This window comes from Callithrix jacchus, chromosome 4 (genome assembly GCF_049354715.1).
Source record: "Callithrix jacchus isolate 240 chromosome 4, calJac240_pri, whole genome shotgun sequence".
Classification (NCBI taxonomy): Eukaryota; Metazoa; Chordata; class Mammalia; order Primates; family Cebidae; genus Callithrix; species Callithrix jacchus.
Window position 1 is genome coordinate 138,214,807 of NC_133505.1, and position 23,630 is coordinate 138,238,436.

Sequence of the window (23,630 nt, forward strand, 5' to 3'; positions counted from 1 at the left end):
AGACTGAATCCCGGCTCCTCTTCCACAGCCTACGTTGGCAACCTCTCTGAGCTTCAGGTTTTTCATCAGTATGATGGCACCAATGATGAAACTTCACATAAAATTGGTATAAATATTCAATAAGGTAATATGAAACAGAACAGCATCCAACACATGATTAAAAACTCAATGTTAGCTATGTTTATTTCTGTACTTTGATTATGATATGATTCCAACAGTTATTTTTTTGTATACCATATTTGAAAAATGGTAACATCCCTGGGTTCTGAATCAAGTAATTTTTTAAAGTAATAATCAAAAAAAGGAAGTTATATACTCTTTACCATAGTGTACCCTAAAAGTTTATGAAATGTGTCTCATGGATTTACCATTTACCCCCACGTGTGAAATCTTAGGATGTTAGGGCTGGAAGGGATGTGACACGATCTTGCCAAGCCTGGCCCTTCTTCTATAAGGAGGTCTTCAGTGGTCTGGAGGAGGAAAGTGCCTTGCCCTGAGTTCCCTGAGCCAGAACAATAGTACTTCTTATGTAGTTGTGAAACTCGTCAATTGTCTAAGGAAACATTAATGTCATCTGGCTGGTTTTTTGAAAAGGGTGTGAAGTAAGAACGTGAATAATTGTGACTTAATTAGAGACCTAGACTCAGAGAAATTATGGTTACTCCATGTATGAAGAATTTGCAAGACTGTTGACTCTACCATTCTTTCGTTTAGTGGGTGGAGCCAGCTGCCTTCATTAGAATAAATATTGTTTATTCAACCCAAGTATAAATGGAAAAAAAGATGTGCCCTCTGTCATTGAGGGTTGACTAACTGAAGAGTTCAAGCGCAGCAAAGAGAAGTGTCAGAGCATGAGTGCCAAGCCCAAAACCATAGGGATTATCGGAGCTCCCTTCTCAAAGGGACAGGTAAGTAAGAAAATCTTTCTTTGAATACCTGGAATTTTGTTGAAAATTTGGGACTTCAAAATTTGTGAGAGGTTATTATCTGGTTATTTAAGTTTTCTGATACAATCTGGCCTAGAAATGCATATTTTAGAGTCCTCTCACCATTTTCCCACATTGTATAATTGTAGTCACAAACCCTCTTACTCTGTGGGTTTGATCTCAGCCAAAGTCAAATTCATTTGAACCTGCAGAATGTTTCCTCCTAGGTTTTAGGAGAAAAAGTTTTTCTTTGAATTGAAATGGACTATTTCTGCATTGTAGCTATGTATTTAGGTTTAGTTGCTCTTGTTGCTTTTGATGTCACTGTGTGTATGTAGAGGAAGAGAGGATTTTAAGAAAATATATTTGCTTAGATATGTAACTAATACCTAGAAAAATTTAATAGATTGATGGTAACCTCCAGACTTCCTATAATTTGTATAACCTAAATGTTATTGTTTCATGCAACTTTGTGAATAATTCATGTTATGTTAGGGTTTTAATGATTCTATGAAACTGCTCATTCGTGGGCTAAGTAGAATCCTTTATGGACCTCTCTTGGAAGGGGAAAAAAGAACAAAAAAAGAAAGAAAATCCTACTGCAGGTTGGCAAGTCTAAAAGGATTTTAATGGATTTATGAAACTCCCAGACTTCCTTAGAGCCACCAGCTGTGAATCCACACATGCCAGCAACATTTTAATACACTTTTTTTTTCTGCCTGGGCACACTTATTCTGGTAAAGAGAATGAGATGACAGAACAGCATAGACTTCAACATGTACCTGTGCTTAAAGAGGATAAAAAACAAAGAACAAAATCAAACAAGACAACGTGTGTATTGAAACTCCTAAGGTTGATTTTTCTCCAGGTTTCTCAGAATCTGGACAGCGTTTTGCTTCTTCTTAATCTGGAACCCTTGTTGTGTACTCTGACTTTTTACTGCAAAACAAATTGAGAGAGACCAGAGGTTAGAGACCCAAACTTCATTTGGACTGTCAGTAAATACTACTTTTCTTCCCCTGGAAATCCTCCAAAAGTCTTTCCCAAACACAGGGGTATTTTGCTGACACCGAAGTGTTCCTTTTAAAATCCACGCTGTGCTCACCTATTCTTGAACAAGTTATAAAAAATATATAATCTTAAAAACTGACAAAAGGGAAGCAAGTCTCCTCTCTCCACCGCCCTTCTCCCATTAAAACATGGCCATGACGATGGAGTTCATTGTCTCATGATTGTAAGGACTAAGAGAGAGAGATTTTTTTATACTAAGTCATAGAGTAAAAAGGACAAAATGGCAAACATAAAAGCATTTGTCCTCACCTAAAGGAGGTACAGGTTTGATAAGCAGGCAAAAGGAAAGGATTAGAGGGTAGATGACTAAAATGTTAAGTCTGAGAAAGGGCTTCATTCTCTGTCTCACCTCCTTGCAGGGCAGTGAGCAAACAATGAGGTAGGTATTACGTTTACCTTACAATTGGGTTGAAAAAAAGCTCAGAGAGATTTGGTAATGTGCTGAAAGTCACATAGCCTTGATTGCATGATTCCAGACAGGACAATCTGATTCCAATGCCTATGCCCTTGATTTGCACTGATGTCCCTTCAGATAATTCAACTCCGAAGGGGACTTTATACTTGTGGCCAGTAAGGGATTGGGCCCAGCTTAGAAAGTCAGTGGAGCTGACAAAGCAATTTCCAAAGTGGACAGATACAGCAAGCAAAAGGAAAGACCAATCATGAGAAGCCATTTGAATAAAACAAATAAAAAAGAATGCTGGAAAATTGAATAACTGTGTTATAGCAAATACAGTGTCTTCTAAGGGGTCTATGACATTTATTCTAAAGTCTGAAAGGGAGAAGGAGAAAAAAGCCAAGGAGTCTGACCAAACCGAGGATTACTGAGCATCTACTACATGTCAGCTCTACACTACAAAATATAGTGCCCAAATGTAAACAGAGCTGGACTGAAATCTAACAACAGGGAAAATGCAAACACAGACACAAAACCAAAGGCAAAGCACGAACCAAGCAGCACCCTACTGGGGTTGAAAGAAGGAGAAATTATGTCTACTCGATTGGGGAGAAGGAGGTGTGTCAAGCAAAAAGGGAGTAAAGGAGCAGATGTGTCAGGATGGGTGAGTCCCTTGCTGCCAGGGACAGGAATTTGACACCCTGGCAACCAGGGCAAGTCTTCTGGTCCTTCGAATAAGGAAGAGATATTCGCTTACTTTGATGCCACGGCCCCAACCCTAAAGATTGCCTTCTCCTAGCACATTGTGTCTTAGCACAAAGTGTCTGTTAGCACCTTGTCTCATCTGACAACATGTAATAATTCTCTGCATCTGAAAGTGCTGTTGGAAATTAGAATCAAAAAGATACAGAAAAGAACTGTGTCTTTAGACCTCTAGTTGGTCAGGGGGCTGAGGAAGACTTATCCCTTGGAGTAAGAGTGTTAGCTTCCCTAGCATCAAAGCAGCAAGGGTAGAACTTCCCATCTCCTATTTGAGCAGGCCAAGACTTGAAATTACTGGGTTGGTCTTTGTAGTTTTCATCTCCCACGTGATAATTTTGCCTGTTGCCTGCTTTCTCCTCAAGAGCTCTGGCTTGCTGCTGTGAGGACAAGCACGTAGGTCTCTTTCATGCCACAGTCTTTCGATGCTTTTGCCCACATTGCTCCCTTGGTTTGCAGAGTTTTTTCCAACACTCTCTATTGTTTTCTTGAGTACCTACTCATGTGGCAAGACTCAGAGTAAATATTTATTTCTTGTAGCCTTGACTGACATGCTCTGTCCCTGATAGTCGTAAGGGCGTCCTGTTTTTGTTACTATGACATTTTATATCTTGATTGAAGCAGCTGTGTATTGTAATTAGGCTTAAATGCCCATATTTCCTATCAGCTTATGAGGGACTCAAAGACAAAAGCCTTTTCCTTATTGGATCTCATCTATCAAACTGCTTTTGCACAAACTGTGTGTTCACTCTGTTGATAACATGGTTTGATGGGAAGAGGAGATGCAGGTTTTGGAATCCAAAGACCTTAATATGAACATAGGCTCTGCCACTTATTAGCTGTGTGCCTGTCTGAAACCCATATAACCTTTGTGATTCTAGATCTTTCTATTTGGCATAAGAGTCATTCAGTCTACCTTGCTGTGAAAATTAAATGAGATAATGTAAATTCCTGGCTCTGTAGGAGCTCAAAAAATGATAGGTACAGTTCAACTGATTAAATAATGAAAAGGGTTCTTACTGCGAGCATCTGATGGTGATGATAATGTCTGAAGTACTTTATTTTTTGATTGTTCAGCCACGAGGAGGGGTGGAAGAAGGCCCTACAGCATTGAGAAAGGCTGGTCTGCTTGAGAAACTTAAAGAACAAGGTAATTTTAAAGTTAAAAGATGATCAGCCTGATTTCCTCCCCACCCTGAAGGAAGGAGCAGGCCCCTGTGAATGTGGAGTGTGTCTGGAATATTTACGCAGAATTGCGGTACTGGCTTTAACCTTAGAAGCACATCCTACAAAAGCAGCATGGCCTGGGAGAATGCTCAGGAAGCATCGCTGGATGTACATCCTTTGTCAGATATTTTGTCTTTCCAGCCAAACTGTGGTATAAGGGAATTTGCATGTGCAAGAACTGGGGTTGGGGTGGATGGTAGGGGAGCGGCGGAAGAGCAAATGGAAGGCAAGGGGCAGCAGGAAGTATGCTACTAGCAACAGGATTCCTATTTGTGAAATGAAATAAAATAAAAGAGTAATAATGATCATAACAGCACCTAGTGTTTGCACAATGTGTATATATACATACATATACATAAGCGTGCAAATGCAAAATTATGTCTATTTATAAAGTATGGGCTCAATTCTCTGTTATCTTTACATACAAGATGCTGATAAAATATTGGGTAGGATGTGGAGCAACTAGAAATCTCATATATTTCTGATAGGAATGCAAACGATACAGCCACCTTGAAAACAGGTGGGTAGTTTCTTAAAGAAACATAGATTTACATTTTGACCCAGCAGTTGTAGGTGGAGAGAAGTATAATTACAAACACTCAAGTAAAAGCCTTTGTGTGGGTATGTTTCCATTTCTCTTGGATAAGAGATTTGTACTTGAATGCTTGAGGGCCGCAATATTTATTATAACCAAAAGGTGGAAACAGCAAAATGCTCGTCAACTGGTAAATAGTTAAACAAAAAGTGTCACATCCATGCAATGAGATAGTACTCAACAATAAAAAGGAATGGGCTGGGCGCCGTGGCTCACGCCTGTAATCCCAGCACTATAGGAGGCCGAGGTGGGTGGATCACGAGGTCACGAATTCAAGACCAGCCTGGCCACGATGGTGAAACCCCATCTCCACTAAAAATAAAAAAATTAGCTGGGCATGGTAGTGGGTGCCTGTAATCCCAGCTACTCAGGAGGCTGAGGCAGAGAATTGCTTGAACCCAGGAGGCAGATGTTGCAGTGAGCCGAGAATACACCATTGCACTCCAGCCTGGGCGACAGAGTGAGACTCTGTCTCATGGTGGATCTCAAAAACAGCATGCTAAGGCATGAAAGACTACACACTGTGTGATTCCATTGATATGAAATTCTGGAAAGACAAAAGCATACCAAAAGAAAGCAGATCCACAGTTCCTGGAGTTGGGGGCAGGAATTACCTCTAAAGGGGCAGGATAGAATTTGGGGGAGAATGGAAGTATTTTAAATCTTGATTGTGGTGGTGGTTGCCAGACTAGATTTGTTCAGACTCATTGATCTGCACACTTAAAGATGAGTGGGCTTCAATGAAGAAGAATTATACCTCATAAATATTAAAAAAAAAAAATACAGACAGCCAGTAGAGAACAGAATGCTTGGATAAATGGACTTGTCCCTTAACCAACTAGCATAATTTGGTCACGTGTTATATCAGGTGAAAGTTCTCGGAGGCATTACTGAATCAGATTCACACCGACATGTAACAAATACTATATATGATGGCCAGTTGGTTCAAACACTGAACTGATCCCATATCACAGTTTTATACAAAACTCTACTTTTCAAGCCTAGTTCAAGGCCTTTTAGGAAGCACATCGAGTCCTTAGGAATTTGGAGTTACCTGTAATCTTTCCTTAGCAAAACGAATAACAAAAAAGCTTTATTTCCTGAGCTTCCAAAGTGCTAGGCTCAGTGCTAAGTACATATTCACATATTCTTAGTGAATTCTGATGATACCACTATGAGGCATGTTTGATGGATATTTGTGTGTGTGTGTGTGTGTGTGTGTGTGCATCCCAGATGAAAATACACCAGTGCTTTCTAAATTTTCTGAGAATATATATATCTATTCATATATTTAATTGTTATCAAAATGAAGCATGCTTCCTATAGAAAGGTAAAAATCACATAAGCAGAGAGGGGAGACAGACAGAGACAAAGACAGTGATATTCTCTATTAAGCCCAATCCAGAAGACTATCACTGTTATATTTTAGTGTCTATCTAACTGAATAGATTCAAGCCTAGAATACAGCACGCAGCAGTGCGTGGTCCTGGTAACATGATGCCAAACAGAAGCAGATGTGGGTTCCACCTTCCCTGTGTTTATAGACCTTTCAGATTTTCCCTTTGCCTATACTTGTGAATATATGCCTATTTTATACAATTGGGATCATCCTACACAGACTGATTTATATTCTACTTTTTAATTTACTAATTCAAAACTTTTAATTTTAGAGTGTGATGTGAAGGATTATGGGGACCTGCCCTTTGCTGACATCCCTAATGACAGTCCCTTTCAAATTGTGAAGAATCCAAGGTCTGTGGGAAAAGCGAACGAGCAGCTGGCTGGCAAGGTGGAAGAAGTCAAGAAGAACGGACGAGTCAGCTTGGTGCTGGGCGGAGACCACAGGTCTTGTTGAATAATTGCGTCTATGGGAGTCTGGCACAAAGGAAGTGTAACCAAGGCCAAAAGAGAAGAGAAATACACAGAAAAGCATTGACCTACATTTTATAGCAAACCTTCTCTGCCTTTAAAAAAATTTGATAGGTTATTGCTTTATTACAGAAACAGACTTAGCTCTCTTTGAAGTCTTAAAATATCTGTATTTTGACCAAGTACAGCAGAAAACATATGAAATATGAATGGGTTTGATCTAAATATTCATCAGAAGCTTATATTTCTAAATAAGTAAGGCAATTCATAGTTTATTGTTCTTAATTGCCAATAATATGTACAACTCCTGTAGGTCAACAATTTTAAAGTGTGTGTTTTTTATCATAAAAGTAATGATTATAACATTTTTGAAAGAACCAGACACATACACAAGAAAAAAAGAATGTGGTAATTGTAATTCTCTAACAACCATTTCAACCAGAACTGAAAATCCGGCACATTTCTTTCATGGTATCTTGTTTTCCTTGTATATGATGACTTCGACAATTTTGTGTATGTGTGTGCATGTGTGTGTGTGCGTGTGTGTGTGCGTGCGTGCGTGTGTGAGAGACACTCTGTTGTGTTCTCACTCTAAAGTGCAAACTTCCTTGTTACTTCATGGAATATGCATAAGCATCACAAGCATCAGCTTTATAACTGCTGCATGATTTTTCATCAAGGGGTTATACCACTATATATGTACATATTGTCAGGTATTCAGGTTACATTAAAATTTTCACCATTAGAAATAATATGGCAAAGACCATTTTTGTGCATGAGCCTTTTAAAATATTTACTCTCAAGGTCTAGGATAATTTTACCAGAGAAACCTGATTAGATCTAAAAGCAGAAACACTTCAATGGCTCTTGAGGTGAACAGTCAGTGACTTCAGGCCTCCTCAGCTTCGTCTTCTAAAGCCAAAATGTTACCAGGGCCTCTGTATCAAAACTGCAATTGGGAACTGAGGCTCGCTTTCTTTTTTAAGTGGAGAAATTTGTAAGTGGAAATTTTATGAATGGCACATGGCAAAAGACAAGAAACCTGAAGAGAAAACAAAAGTCACACTGGGTAATCCATATCTGACATTAAGGCATGATTGCTTCCACTTTGAGAGTCTAAAAGTTCATGATTCTCTGAATGATACTTAAACATTGGCAAATGGGAGAATACAGGCATTGTATAAGTATTACCTTGGTGCAAAGTAACTGCAGTTTTTAAATGGCAAAACCATAATACTTTTGCACCAAACTAATAAATCCTAACTTTTAACTTCTGTGCCAGATATTATTTACCTCTTCCATTCCAGCAAAATGTCTGGCACGTGAAGTATTTGGGATGAACTTTGTCTGTTCCTGGTTGAGTGGGGAACTAGAATGGGTGAACACATGCCACACGCTAGCTAAAGAACTTCTGAATAAGAGCATGTAAGAACTTCTGAGTGATGCCCCAAATTATAAAAGAGCTGGATTTTAAGAAAAACTGAAGGACTTTGTCATAATTCACTTGAGAGAATTAAGTATTTACCAAGCGACATGAATGTACAGAAAATGATCCAAATTTAACTCTGAGAATTGAACAGTGTCTCATGCGAAGGAATTTCTTGTGTGGCTAGTATTTTTATATTCATTTATTTTTTGGCTAAGCTCTAATCTGTGGTTTTATGACAAGGTAGATTTTGGGGAAAAAAATCACAATTATTTTTTGGTAATGCAATTGATGTAAATATAACCAGTTAGTAAGCATTAAGTTCAGGTTATGTTTTCTCTATTGTTATAACTAATTGGCATCTCTAGTTTAGAATCTATCAGAAATATCAGACACTGTGACTTAAAGGAAAACCAAGTGGGAGCATTAAGTGAGTGAATATGATGTATGTAGTGACACTGCAAACCTGATGTTCATGTGAATTTTTTCCCCTGAAGTTTGGCAATTGGAAGCATCTCTGGCCATGCCAGGGTCCACCCTGATCTAGGAGTCATCTGGGTGGATGCTCACACTGATATCAACACTCCACTGACAACCACAACTGGCAACTTGCATGGACAACCTGTATCTTTCATCCTGAAGGAACTAAAAGGAAAGGTAAAGGACTGGTTGATACTCTAGTGCAAAAGAACACTTTTTAGTAGGCATTCAGGAGACGGAAGGGAAATAAGAAATTCCATGCTATCTTATTCTTGGTGTAATCTCGAATCATTTTCTGTGTAACCAATACGCAAAGGGTTGGTTGATAAAAAGGGAGTGAGGCTTTCTATCTCTGCTTTGCAAACTGATTTAATATATATTTTCTCTGCTAATTTTTAAACTACATTTTTATTAGTTGAGGCAGAAAGTACTCATTTATAAACAGATCAGCGGAGGTTCAGAGGTTAACCAACTTGGCCAGGACATATGCCAATCCTATAGTAAAGCAAGGGCCAGCCCCAGGCCTCCTAATTCCTTCCTCTTTCCACTACATGCCATGCAGCCCTGCATTCTCACCAAATAGTCCTTCCACATCACAGAGCCTTTTCAAAAAAGGAATTTAAAAATTTCAAATACAATGGTTTATGAATTAATATCTTTACTGGGAGAAGCACCTATCTAAATCATAAGAGAAAGAACTATCTCCTTGCTCCCTAGAAACTTCTAAAAGATGTAAAATAAAATGACAGATTAAAATTTAATATTATAGCTCATAACTTTTGTTGATGTGCCATAGTATATTAATTAAAAGTTTTTATTGATATAATATTCAGTCTTTATAATGATATAAGAGGTTAAAACCTCCTTATGTTAAATGCTCAGAAGTAATGTCTTTTGAACTAATGACCAAGGGATAGGTTTATAAACTTGCAAAATATCTACCTAGCGCAGGGGAAAAACTAAATATGGCTCCAGGACAAAGCAGATACTATTGTACCATGATGTGAAGAATAACCAAAGGACAGGTCAGAAATTTCCCTTAGCTGCTCTAGGCCATCCTCTGCATTAAGGACTTACTACTGAGAAAGGGCAGTAAAGAAGAAACCTACCAAAGTCACGGGAGCACACTCGTTTCTTTACAGAGGAGCCCTGGGAAAGAAGGACAGAGCAGGAATGGGGCACAAAATAGGTAAACGCCAAGTGGTTCAAGGCAAAGTCAAAGCACTCAAAAGGAAGCATGCATCCCCTTCTTAATTTTGCATTATTTTTACATGATTTCTTCTATATTTATATTCTAAACATAAGATATGCATAATCCAATAAGTGTTTTTAACTTTGAATGTAGGATTTGTTCAAGAGAATCATAAATAACCAAGTGAAAACATTGCAATTTTAGATTCCTGATGTGCCAGGATTCTCCTGGGTGACTCCCTGCATATCTGCCAAGGATATTGTGTATATTGGCTTGAGAGACGTGGACCCTGGGGAACAGTAAGCCTATTCTTTGATGTGATTTGCCTTCATTTTTGTCCCTTTGTGTGCTAGATGTGCTTTACTGACCAAATCTATGAGAGAAAATTATTTTAAATATCAAGACACACAAACATACACTCAACACACATAAATTCATATACATGTACATACATATGTATGTATCCAGGCAATTAAATCTCAATTGATTTACTGTTAAAAATAAATACAAATATAACCATATTGGGCTTTATATACAGTTTATAGAACCTAAACATTTTCTATATTTTACTACATTGTTCTTCCCTTTAAAAGGAGGCAGGCAGTCTCAGTCAGCCTTATTAATTATAATTATCTTCTCTTTTATAGCTACATTTTGAAAACTCTAGGCATTAAATACTTTTCAATGACTGAAGTGGACAGACTGGGAATTGGCAAGGTGATGGAAGAAACGCTTAGCTACCTATTAGGAAGGTATGATTCTTTTGTGTGTGCACACATGTCTGTGTAACATAAAAGGTTGCTGCTGACATTAACCAATGTAAATTATTAATAAAGTCTTTACATGAAATAATGAGTTGCTACTTTTTATAAAGCGAGATAACAGATATATTTATCTATGGAATGTGAAGCTGTCAATTTTAAACTGAAATCCTTTCCCACTTTTTAAAAGAAAGAAAAGGCCAATTCATCTGAGTTTTGATGTTGATGGACTGGACCCATCTTTCACACCAGCTACTGGCACCCCAGTCGTGGGAGGTCTGTCATACAGAGAAGGTCTCTACATCACAGAAGAAATCTACAAAACAGGTAGGTAACAATCTGAGGGAATAAAGAAGCAAGTGTACACATGGCTAATATATATTTATACCTCTTGACCTGAAAACCAAGTCCCAGTTGACACTTCTAGAATGTCCACCAACCACATGATGCAATAGCTAAAGTGTTTTCTCTTGGTTACTACCATTTTCTGTTAGCAGATAATCTTTCAAGTCTGTCTGTACTAATTTCAAAATGTCAACTATTTTATAAATTACATTATTACAATTTGTTGTTGCAGGGCTACTCTCAGGATTAGATATAATGGAAGTGAACCCATCCCTGGGGAAGACACCTGAAGAAGTAATTCGAACAGTGAACACAGCAGTAGCAATAACCTTGGCTTGTTTTGGAGTTGCTCGTGAGGGTAATCACAAGCCTATTGATTACCTTAACCCACCTAAGTAAATGTAGAAACAGCCAATACAAATCTTATAGCTAATGGCATAATTATCAAATCTAATAACTTACTTAAGCATAGTTATCCTTCTAAAGATTTGTTCTTTCAGAAAAATGTTTTTCCAATTAGCATAAACTCCACAAATTCCCTCTTGGTGTAAAACTAAAGATGTGGAAATTCTTAACTTTTTTGAAATTTAAAAGCTATTATTTTCTAACTTGGCAAAAGGCTTTTCCTTAGAAAGAGAAGTATGCATTGATTTACAATTTAAAAATTGCTGGTATTAAAAATAAGCGCACTTAACAAAAGCCCCCATACACTGAGTGGGACTCCTGGAATCAGGAGACAAAGCTACCCCATCTGGAAAGGTACTATGTGTCCATGTCATTCAAAAGATGTGATTTTTTTTTATAATAAACTCTTTATAACAAGATTGCACAGTCTATGTATTTCTGAATACATGCAACACACACACACACACACACACACACACACACACTAGCTGGGCGTGGTGGTGAGCACCTATAGTCCCAGCTACTCAGCAGGCTAAGGTGGGAGTACTACTTAAGCCCAGGAGACAGAAGTTGCAGTAAGATGAGATGACGCCACTGCACTCCAGCCTGGGCAAGAGTGAGACTTTGGGAAACAAAAAAAAAGATGCTTCCAAAAATCTATTCAGGAGCCAGATAAATCATATTGCTAGTTTGTTTTTAAGAATGACTGATTCAGCTGAGGATGTCATCTAAAATTACCTGTGGCTTCCAATGTTTCACCCTTCACTCACCCTGCAATTACAGTACCATCAGCTATATCCTAAAAACTCATCTTGGCTCTGGAATGTAGTAAGGAAAATGGAAAAAACAAACCATGGTAAATTGCAATCAAAACAAGGGAAGCAAAGTTTTTCTCTTCCCAGTAATTTTTGTAAAAACCCCAGGCGGTTCTGTAAATAAGGTAGGCTTCATGAATGAATTTCTTCTGTGTTTTTAACAGCTATATGATAAAACAGCCCCTACAATCTGATTTTTCAAATGTAACACAGAATTTAAAAACTGTTACCTTTAACTACTGGGCCTTTAAAAGATAAACATTTTATTGAATTACTTCTAGATGGGAACAATTATAAAGGACCTCACTCTAGGATATATTATCTAATACAGCAGCCACATATGGTCAAATTAAAACTTAGTAAAATTTAAAAATTCAGATCCATATTTCAAATACTTCACAGATAAATGCAGCTACTAACTAGTGTATTGAATAGCACAGGTATAGAACATTTGCATCATTGCAGAAAGTCATCTGCATCAATGCAGAACATTGCATCATTGCAGACAGGGCCACTCTAAACTATTTTCAAAAAGAAAAACTTTCAGGATGTGATAAATATAAAGGCATATTTTTCCCATCAGCAGTATTGTAGACCCAAATAAAGTTTGTCTTCCCTTAGTCTCTGCTTAAAAACCTATTTAAAAATCTATCCCATGTTTTTAAACTAGAGAGGGAAAACTAAATTTTTAATAAATTAGAATGTTTATATCCTTGAGAAAGTGATTATATTGATTTTCACTTCCTCTATTCTGTTTGTACAACACTAGTGTCACAATTTTATTCTCATTCTAGGATCAAAAAGTAATATATTCCTCAAGGCAGCACGAATATATTGACACCATGTTAAGATTAATAACTTGAAATAATTTCTAGCATTTTTTTCTAGGTAATTTTAAGAATTGAGTCTGCAAAAATTATTTTTACCATTACATATATTTTTAGCTAGACTTGCATGGCCAGTAATGATTTAGTGATGGCAATAACATGAGCTACAAAGAAAATAAAGTTCTAGGGGGAATGTATTTAGAAACATGAATTTGAAGTACAGTTGGTTAAATTCACTAGCTCTTTTTAAAAGAATCTGTAACTCTTAATTCGTAGGCCAACATCAGTCACCACCTGTAGTGTATGACCCATAGAGTACCCCATTTCCAACTGAACCTAGCCAACACACCACCTGGCATACAGCAGACACTCATTCCAATGGAGTCATGAAACAGTCACGCGGTTTATTCATTCAGCAGATTTTACTCATTAGTTTTCAAGTCTCTCACAATGCCAATTGCCCCCAAATTAACAATGTCTCTCAAAATCTAAGATATTCTGAAGAAATAAAATGTGTACTTTATAAAAATTTAAAAATTTTAAGATTATAAGAATTTGAAGAATTATATCATCTGTCAGGTGAGAGCGTCAACCTGCAAAAGCAATTAACTTATTTTTAAAAAAAGAAATTGGAGAATCAACCATTTAAGCATAGTTTTATTTAAGTTTAAGAATTTTCAGATGTTATTTTTTTACATGGCTTTCAGCTCATTTTATACAGTAAGTTTGAGTCCATAGCAAAGGTAATAAAACTGCCAACTGACCTTGATAGAAACAATGGAAATTTATAATAAAATTTCAAGTCATTTAAAAAAGAATATGAAGCCTTGTTTGTTCCTACAATGCAACAAAGTGCAGATTTTTTTTCTTGATAAAAATCTCTATTATTCTAAAGATCTACCAAAAGAGATTTACGTATAAAAGGATTTGTAATAACTGTTTTACATGTGTGGTGCCTTTAAAATAATATATCTGAACACTAAATACGTTATTAATAAAAAAATACAAACAAAAGCAACAGCTAGAAAAGACTGAAAGTGCCAATGACAAAGTCACTTGATCACAGATACCTCTATGTTCCTACGTAGCTCTAATAAGTTGTTATGAATATGAACAACATGAATCTTGATCTCTTAGAGACAAAAATATAGTTAGGGAGATGGGTGTTATAAGGTGTCAACAGATTCATCATCTGAATCAAAATAAAACAATCTGAACATCATCACTGCTTCTACTATTATCACTATAGCATGACAGCATTCAGATTTAATAGGTTTGAGTCCACTCTCAAAGATGGATGCATTTCCACTTTCTCCATAGTAGAGTCTGGCTTCACTGAGTTACTGGTAGAGACACTGGCACCTGATTAGACTGAGGTGCTGGAGACCCACTGTTGATGGCTTGTGGAGGCACTGCAACTGGCTCCATCTTGCTAATGTGTGTGATGAATCGAAGACGAAGTTTCAAAGCTGGTTTTAAGTTACAGATAATCTTCTCCACCTAAGAAATAAAAACACATTAAAAAGTACTTTAATCAGAGAATTTCAACTTCTCACATTTAAAGCAAGACTTACATATATCCTGAGACAATAAACTAAGGAGCGGCGTGGGGTAGATGAGAAGTTTCTCAACATGTTCTGTGTTTTAAGAAAAGCAGATACAATTATATCTTTCTTGCATGAGAAACAACATGTTCTCCCTCACACACACCCATTATATGTTACATATGCATGTCTGTACATGTACCACATGTATAGTCAAATATATGCATATACTTACAAAAGCATATCCATTTATCTAGCTAGCCAGTCATCCTGCTACCAAAAGCTAGCAGAGTTTATACTGGAAATTTTATACATCCAACGAGTTGATCATTTTTTAAAATGCTATCTTTACAGAAGCATGAAGCATTAATTATATTTTAAAGTTCTTTGAATAACTCATGTCTGCAACATTCATCTACAAAGCTAATTATTTTAGGTTTGATTTATACTTGGAATTCAAAATAAATAATATTAGATCTACTCTTTTGAAAAACACTAAAGAGACAAATACATCAAGTAGTTCCACAGCTTTCTTAGCTTTACTCAAAGGCTGTTTGACCTTTTCCTTTCTGTACTCCCTTGAGTCAAACTTAGGCTCAAATGTAAAGAATACTCTAAGAACTAAAAACAAACAAACAAAAAAAACAAAAACGTTTCTTCACAGGTTTTCTGAATGTTCTGTGTTGTAACAAAAGCAGATACAATTTCTTTCTTACATGAGGGAGAACAGGTTAACTCTCTTTGACACTGCTGCTGAGACATAAGGAGTCAACATCCTCCCAACTCCAGCTCCAAAGAAAGAAGCCTTAGACTAGACTCATATGGCTACACAGCAGTTTATCTTCCTCTCCATTATAGAAGGAAATAACATTAAAGTATTGGGAAGTGGAAGAGGATGGACTTAACTTTCCCTGTCTGTCCTACCTCCACCCCTTTAAAATAGCCCAGATTCTGTTTCCTACACATAGGAACTCAGTTATGATTCAAGGTCTTTTTCTACTTTCAGGCATCTCTATTAGGAAGTTCCTCTTCATATGCTATGTCAGCATGGCCTCTCTTTCCAAACGGAAACCTTTCCAAAGACTGAGGTCATCAATAATTCCCTAAGACTTTTTTTTTCAGGGTCAGCATTCCCATATGCTTTAAATACTCTTCATGAGTTAGTCTCTAGTCAGGTTTAGTCTGGAATCCTGAGTTTAGTCTTCTAGTTAAGCCGCAGTTTGTCACCGTAAGTGTCAGGAGAAGTAGGACCTCCTTTACTCAGAACACAGCAACCTCTCTGCTCATACTTCAGCAGCCATATCCCACTGTTTCTCCCCAATGAGATTACCATTAACTAACCCTCTACATCTTTTTTTTTTAGATGTTCTGTTGCAAATATCAAGAGAGAAAAGGATGAGAAATTATAACTTGTATTTACTTTAGTATGTCATCTAGAATAATACGCCCCTGTTGCCTAAAAAGGTCTCATACCCACCCTTTTTCCTTAAAAAAAAAAAAAAAAGACAAAAATAATCACCCAAATCAAAAAAGTCTATCACTATATGTTCAAATTTTCCAAATCCAGCATCATTAAAAAGAATTAAAGAAATTCAGCTTACTTGCTCTTTCACACTATCACCAGTAAACATATACTTCATGTGATACAGGAAGTCACAGATGGGATCCATGTAATTTAAATGGGTGCTACACTGGTCGACATTCAGCAGCATGTCATAAAACGCCACACCAATCTGTTTACAAATAATGTAAAATTATTTAAGTGGTCGAAAGTGAAGTGATTCAATAATTCAGCATGATGCAGATGGGCACCATTATAGCACTAGCACCGGCAGATACTGTGTTTGCTGTAGAACTGTCACATGCCATATATACACCTCTATGCACTTGGGAGATACAATGTGACCTGCATTTATAAAACAATCTGTAGTGCTATAAAATGCCCCTAATAAGGCTTAAATAAAATATCTCTTCATAGTTTAGTAATTTCTCTTGAAATTAAGAGATAAACAATTCCTTTCTAGACACCATATCTCGATGTCTGGGTAAACTCTACTTCTAGGGATCCTTTGGATTATACTTTCTTTGTTCCATTTGGTAGCTCTTGCCTTAAGGTTCTATTCCTGGCTCCTTTCCTTGTTTTTGACATCTTGTTATAAGTGACTGATATCATCCATTCTCATGATTTTCATTAGTTCCTCTGCACTGTAAGATCTCAAATGTACTTCTCCATCCTTAACCTCTTCTCAGCCTTCATGATGGGTATTTCCCCTGCATATCCAATTCAATACATCCCACCCCACATAATTACTGGCATACTAAGTCCTCTACAATCGCTCTTGGATCTTGTTAAACTAGTTTCACTTCTAATGGTTGTGACCTGAGGTTCCAATAATGCAAAGAAACCTAAATAGATAATTCAGAATTTAATCATGTCACAGAAAACCCAGACTATATTTTACCTCTATCATACAACGAGTTCTCTCTTGCTGAAATCTTTGTAAAAATGGTCCTACAAGATGGTAAACATAAAGCAACTGGAATTCAGTCTTCACTATAGGAAGAAGTACTTCCGTGAGAAACCTAAAATTTGAAGATAAAAATAAAAATCTCCTGTAACTTGAAATTATTTAAATTGTTTGAATTTTGTTAATATAGTATTTATAAAGTATTACAACAAAACTTTTAATTTTAAAAGTTTCTTTTAATTCTGTAACAATAATATTTCTAATTAATCTCACATCTCTTACTGGCTATTACTTTCATTTGATTATTTATTGAAATACCGGATTTAAATCATTCTTTACAGTAAAACTACTGATTTATCTGAAATAAAAAGAGAATAATCTAATAAATGCCACGATATAGAAATTTCAATCAATTAATACCACTTTTATGGTCAAGAAAAATAATCAGGAAATAGGATAATAGCAGTTATTCAGTTTAAAAGGTAACTTTCGGGATACATTCTGGAAAAGGTATGCATTTGACTAAGCCTCTTCAAACTACAGTGGAAAAACTACATTACTAGATTATTACTAGCATATACAAGTCAATTTTTCAGAAAACAATTCTGAAGCAAAAGGAGCTTTCTGATGAACTTACTTTGCAAATTGTTCTAATGAATGAGGTATATACCTCATCTGTTAATGAGATTGAAAAAAATGAAATATGTCAAATTTCTTTAAGAAATTATTACACTTACTTTGGAATGAGAGAAAGTTGTCCAATGCTAGAATGGTGCCACACAGCATGTGCGAGAGCTAATGTATAGCTACAGCTCATCTCAGAGTAGGACTGATGACAGGCAGTGAAATCAAAGAGGCGGAATGGATAGCCAACCCACTCTGTTTCAGATGTCAAGCTGGGGCTGCTGATAACACTCACAATTCGATCATGAAGAACAATCCAGTATGGCTCCTTTAAAATTGGAGGAAAGCTAGTGAAAAAATCACTTATCTAGCATTCTATCACAAAGACTAAAATAATAGTGTTTTCTCAGTCTTTAAAGTTTTCTACTTTTCCAGCTTCTGCTGGAAATCTGTTGGATGACTTTGTAACTGGGCAAATTAAGTCAGTAACAACCTGGGAGAAGTGCCTGTGAGTTAGGGGGCTCCATACATTTATCTGTCCAGCTCATTTAGGTACCTGATATATACTATGCAGTAAATCAATTAACTTACCAAACAATAAATCAATAGTTTTATTGCTTATTTTATAATAATAAACTTTTTTTTAGATATGTGTGGAGGTCAGAGAAGGGAGTCTTCATGTGGGCTGGAAAAGTCAGGTAAGGCTTCATTCACTAAGAAAGGAGGCTCTAAGCTAGCAAAGAATAAATAGGCTTTAGAGAAGGTGATGGAAAGAAGAAGGTTCTGGAATAAAAATAATGTCTTATTCACTCACATTCGGAAGTACCTAAAACATGTCTTAATAAGTACCATCTGCAAGAACAAAGGCTGTAGATACACAACATATTAAGTGGCCAAGAGTAGATCAGGTTATAATGTAAAAACTAAAGTTGGATAGGTAAGGTGGTACCAGAAAATGCAGAGACATGTAAGTTATGCAGAGGTATTTAGATCTAATACAGAAAGGCAAAAACTAGTCACTGTAAATTTTTAAAGCAGTAATAATATGAAAAACTTTAAAAACATAAAATACTTCATTAATTTGTTTGACGTCCTTGTACCAGGGCATCCTATATGCATCTTTTTCTTTTTGCTGACATGGAACAAGGGGCTGTATTTCATCAGTAAGTACAAATCACAATTATTAACTCACTGGTAAGGCAGTGATGATCAAACCAATTGCATTCATCCATGCTGTAATGTTCTCTCTTGGCACTAAAGGCTGACTGCAACCAGCAAAAAAGAACACAAGTATGAAATTATAAAAACATTTTAGATGGTTGACAATGGATCTTAGTTTTAAAGAATATGTATAATTCAGAGGATTGAAAACTAATCAATTTCAATAAAACAATGGGGAATTTTTTATTGAATAAAAATGTAATATACATAGAAACTCAATAAGGCTCTTTAAAAATACTTCTTCCCCAATCATTATCCAATATTTTGTGCTAGTTTTTAAGAGATTCTTGAAATCTTGAAAACAAGATTAAGAGAATCTTGTTTTAAGTGACAAGTTAACATTAATCCTAAACTAAATGTCAAACTGCTATTAATGAGTAGAAGTAGGAACAAACCCAGATCTTAATGATCCTATCCAGGGCTCATTCCATAACTCCTATATCACAAAGACAAGATCTGGAACCAGAAAACAGTCATCATCCAATGTTCAACAGCCTTGTGGCAACAGGTCTGTCTTAAAGGTCCAAATAAAACACCATTCTGTTTACAAATAAACAACAAATCTTACTGCATGAACCAGAATACATACCTTTTCAGGACAACATTTAGAAGGGCATTCCCGACCTCTTTGCCTGAAACTGCCAAGGCCATGAGCTCCACACATGTAACATGGAGAGCGTGGGCAGCTGGGTTGGGAAACTCATTGAATCTCCAGTCACAGTTTGGAAAGGGACCAGGAGATTTGCCAGCCATTGGTGCACACAGTTAAAGCAATAACACTGACATGATTGAAATGTATTAAGAGCAATCATTTAATTAACCACAAGTATAAATGGTTGGTCTTACAGGTGGGTTCTTATAAATGTGATGTATAATAGCCACAGATGCAATCAAGGTATACCTAGACTTCATGAGCCTATTTCTTCTAAAAGTTATAAGACATTAATATGAACATTATTTTATAATGAGCTCTTCTTTTGCTTCAGAAAATAAATTCCTTTATGTAGGAAAACAAGTCACACTCATTTACGTAGAATTTCTCTACATAGTAAAATGGTGGTATGAAGTATAGATGCTAATAAATGAAAACATAAAATCAAAATGAAGAAACATACAAGTATATTTTCACTAAAATATCCCTTTTCACTAAAAAAAGAAAAATGTTTTATCGTTTATTATTTAATAAAAACATACTTTTTTAAAGTAACAAGATGCTACATTCTCCAGTAGCACACAGATGCATGTGCTACAAAATAGAGTTCATTTAAGAATAAATTTTTTTCTTTGAAACAAATCTCCATAAAGTCTATTTTTAAATATAATTTTTAACCACTTATCCTCAAGTTCTAAAATATAAATTTTAAAAGAATTTCAGCCTATCTGGCATGATGCTGCTAATTTAAGATTTCAAACCTTTAGAGAGATAAAAAGGGAAGTGATCTTAAAAAAAAAAGTAAAACCTTGGAATATATAAAAAATTACCTTAAAAAGAAAAATACGTTCTCATAAATCAAAATACTGTTATTTCTGGAGAGTCTGTAAAATCAGAGTAGAAAGGATATTATCGACTAGTCTGCCAATCAATCTGCAATAGTAGGTGTCATCTGGAACCCATGGATTTTCCTCTCGTGCATTCATAGCACACTTCAGGTAAGTGTCACTTAGACACCAGCCCTGTGGTCTATTATCCTTGAGAGAGCCGATGATAGCATGGACGAGTTTTCGTTTGAGAAATGCGCGGTCTCTCAGGTGCATTTCATAATAGTGCAGAGTATTATACAGGTAAGTCACTGGACGATCTGCCAAGAAAAAAAATATCACCACACGTTTAACTGGTTACTGATAACTGTGAAAAACTAATCCACTGCTTTCAAGATAACTGAAAAACAGCTCAGAAGATTATGAAACAATTTCACAGCTGGACAATTGTATACTATGGATATTTTAACCTGAGTAGAGGCAGAAGGCTCAGAATGCTTCTAGTAATATGCAGTTTGTATTTGCATTTGTTTTTATTTAAGTGGAAGCAACTCCATTTCTGAAAATGTATTCTGCATAAATTTTCATCCCTTGACATACAACAAGGGATGTTCTTTACGCTACCATAAATGAAAAACAGCCTAAAAAGTCAAAAACAGGGAACTAATAAAATAAATTATGGCATGTATTGATACAAATGGCCAACCCTAATATATGATAAAGTTGAAACAAACAGGGCACAGAACAATGTGTGTATTACATTTTATTTGTGTTAAAAACAAAACAAAACAAAACAAAACAAAAGAAAAACACCCAGGATCTCTAAGAAGGGATGGCAAGAGATCGGTAACATTGACTGCCTACCGAGAAAGAAACTGGCTAGCTGGAAACAGGATGGAACTACTTTTCACTATATACTCTTCCTACCAAGTGCATATATTACCTAATCCAAAAGAAAAACATTTTTAAAAGAATGCTCACTTGAACTTTATGCCTATTCTATCATGTTAACACACAATTATTGCTATTGCTTTGAGGAAAGGTATCTTAAAGATGAAGAAGGACTGGCTGCCAACCACTTTGTTCCCTTAGTGGCTGCTCCACAACCTTCACATTTCCGTCACTGACCCTGCCACTCTCCAGTTACTATGCTTAAAACTTTAAAGCTGTCTTTGATTTTTCTTTCAATATTTTCCCTATAACCAACCAATCAAGTCCTGTTCTTTCTTTTGTAATCATTTGTCCCCTTTTTTTCCTGTTTCTCATTTTCAATGCCACCATTGTTGTTTGGATACTAATCACACAACTGGGCTTTTTGACATGTCCTTGAAAGGGCTTCCTCCTAAGACTGCTGCCAACTATAACTGGATGTACCTTTCTGAAATAATGTTTCCCATGCCATGATCATACTCAATAACTTCCAGATGATTAGCATCTGCAATTATAAAATCAGCATAGCATTCAAAGTGAGCTACAGTTAGGTGCAATCTGTCTTTCCAGCCTTATATCTAGAACTCTCTGGTAAGAATTTTCAATTAAACCCAACAAAGCAATTTTTCTTCAAATATACCTTATTTTATCTCCTCCATGATTTTCCCCAAAACGATCCCTTCTGCCTCGTATGCTCTTTTTCCTGCTGCTGCTATAAACCTGATGCATCACAGTTCAAATCCTACCCATCCAAGAAGGCTGCCAAGATCTGTTTAGTTTATAGTAACATCACCCTGTTCTGAACTCAGACTTTTGTTTGTATTTTTATGTTGTATATTTTATACTTCATGGCACCATCCACAATACTTATCCTCAGAACACTTCATTTTTAAATAATTAAAATAAAACCTTTAGAACCACTATTACCATGTGGTTCTGCCAAGCTGACTTTTGATTATGGAGGTTTAGATGAAATTAAAATGTAAAAAAGCTCACCATGAAATTTATATAAGCCTCCTAGGTGATCCAATAGAGTCTCCAGTGATTTGGATACTGGAAGCAACTCTAAAAATCTGTGGATTACTATATCAAATACTGGAAGGAATCGAAGACACACATTCCCAAAATAGATGGGCAGATAGGGAGACTGGATCTGGACAGGAGGATCAACCTGTTCCGCAAGGCCCTCAAAATACAACTTCTCTGGATATTTCTGTGGAATTGTGAAGATGATAAATGTTTAGAGCATTTAAAAAAAAATTCTCTTAAAAGAGCCAAATGAACTTGAAAATATTATTTAAATACTTTTTTACAAGGAAACGTTTTAAATTAAACTTGATTATACTTTACTTATTTTTATAAGGTAAGTACATATGTCCACTAAAACTGCAGTTTCAATTTATTTTCAACATTACAGAAATTCTTAAACCTTGAAGTTTAGAGAGCTCATTTACTTCTATATACACCAGAGAAAAAACATTAGAACCAGAGAGAAAATAGCCAAATCAATTCATCAAATACTCAAATACAACTTTAAAAGGATAATTTAAAATACCAGTTCAAAGTAGTACCTTGTGATAATTCATGTGCTTAGTGTGCCAGTCATTCTGTAACCAGTGCTCTGGGGAATTTTCCTTCACAAAGTCACTTACTCGATTTCTAAAATCGTTTGGTTTCAGTAATAGCAACTGAATTATGAAATAACAAACCTGGGCTTCATTTCCTTCATGACTACGCATGGCCTTTAAAGAAAAAAAGAAAAATTATATGAAAATGCTCAACCTGTGCAAAACCATGAGGGCCATTTGAAAGCCTAAAGTTTAATAAAGTAAAATCTCACTTTCATAATTTCGTTAGACATCTAGTCTATCCCAAACCAACTGTTTAGTATTCCCCAAACATATCTGACCTTTCTTGCCTATTTTTGGCTTACTATTCCTTCTGCCTGGAATGTCCATCTTTATTTTTAAAAATTTAATCTATCTCTCGCATCTATCACCTAAGCAGATAAGGTGTCTCACTATTTCCTGGAAATATTTTTTCTATACCTCCACCTTATACTGTTATCTTATTGATTTATAGACTTACATTATTTCCCCTAAAAGCCAAAAATTCCTCTTATATCTATGCTCCACAGTTAAGGGGTTAATGTTAAACTAAGCAACTCCAAATATCATCACCACAGAATTTTTTTTAATGTAGCATTTTCCAGCCTACTTCAGTGTCTTTTTAAAGAAATTTACTGGAAATAGATATCAAAGTCAGGAGA

General features: G+C 36.0%; 2 protein-coding genes and 1 long non-coding RNA gene across 6 annotated transcripts in view; 1 reads left to right on the forward strand and 2 right to left on the reverse strand.

Annotated features, from left to right (window-relative positions):
- The first annotated feature begins 797 nt into the window (after positions 1-797).
- Positions 798-11,870, forward strand: ARG1 (arginase 1). Its single transcript, XM_002746962.5, has 8 exons — positions 798-908; positions 4,231-4,303; positions 6,646-6,820; positions 8,768-8,927; positions 10,147-10,241; positions 10,590-10,694; positions 10,894-11,030; positions 11,281-11,870. The coding sequence occupies exons 1-8, from the start codon at positions 852-854 to the stop codon at positions 11,445-11,447; spliced, it is 969 nt and encodes a 322-aa protein (XP_002747008.1). The 5' UTR covers positions 798-851; the 3' UTR covers positions 11,448-11,870.
- LOC118152989 (uncharacterized) lies at positions 1,533-2,339 on the reverse strand. Its single transcript, XR_004742086.3, has 2 exons — positions 2,247-2,339; positions 1,533-1,865 (listed from the first exon to the last, which is right to left on the reverse strand). It is a non-coding gene; the product is annotated as an uncharacterized LOC118152989 (long non-coding RNA).
- Positions 11,871-13,498: 1,628 nt separating the features above from the next.
- MED23 (mediator complex subunit 23) overlaps positions 13,499-23,630 on the reverse strand; it is a 49,169-nt gene continuing 39,037 nt past the window's right edge. For all 4 annotated transcript variants that reach the window (XM_078370103.1, XM_035296721.3, XM_017971397.4 and 1 more), the window contains 9 exons: positions 22,933-23,103; positions 22,358-22,574; positions 20,515-20,751; positions 19,542-19,707; positions 18,924-18,996; positions 17,845-18,059; positions 17,102-17,222; positions 16,241-16,372; positions 13,499-14,595 (listed from right to left, as the gene is read on the reverse strand). In XM_078370103.1, coding sequence (XP_078226229.1) covers positions 14,428-14,595; positions 16,241-16,372; positions 17,102-17,222; positions 17,845-18,059; positions 18,924-18,996; positions 19,542-19,707; positions 20,515-20,751; positions 22,358-22,574; positions 22,933-23,103 — 1,500 coding nt within the window. In that variant the 3' untranslated portion in view covers positions 13,499-14,427. The remainder of the gene's footprint in view (positions 14,596-16,240; positions 16,373-17,101; positions 17,223-17,844; positions 18,060-18,923; positions 18,997-19,541; positions 19,708-20,514; positions 20,752-22,357; positions 22,575-22,932; positions 23,104-23,630) is intronic.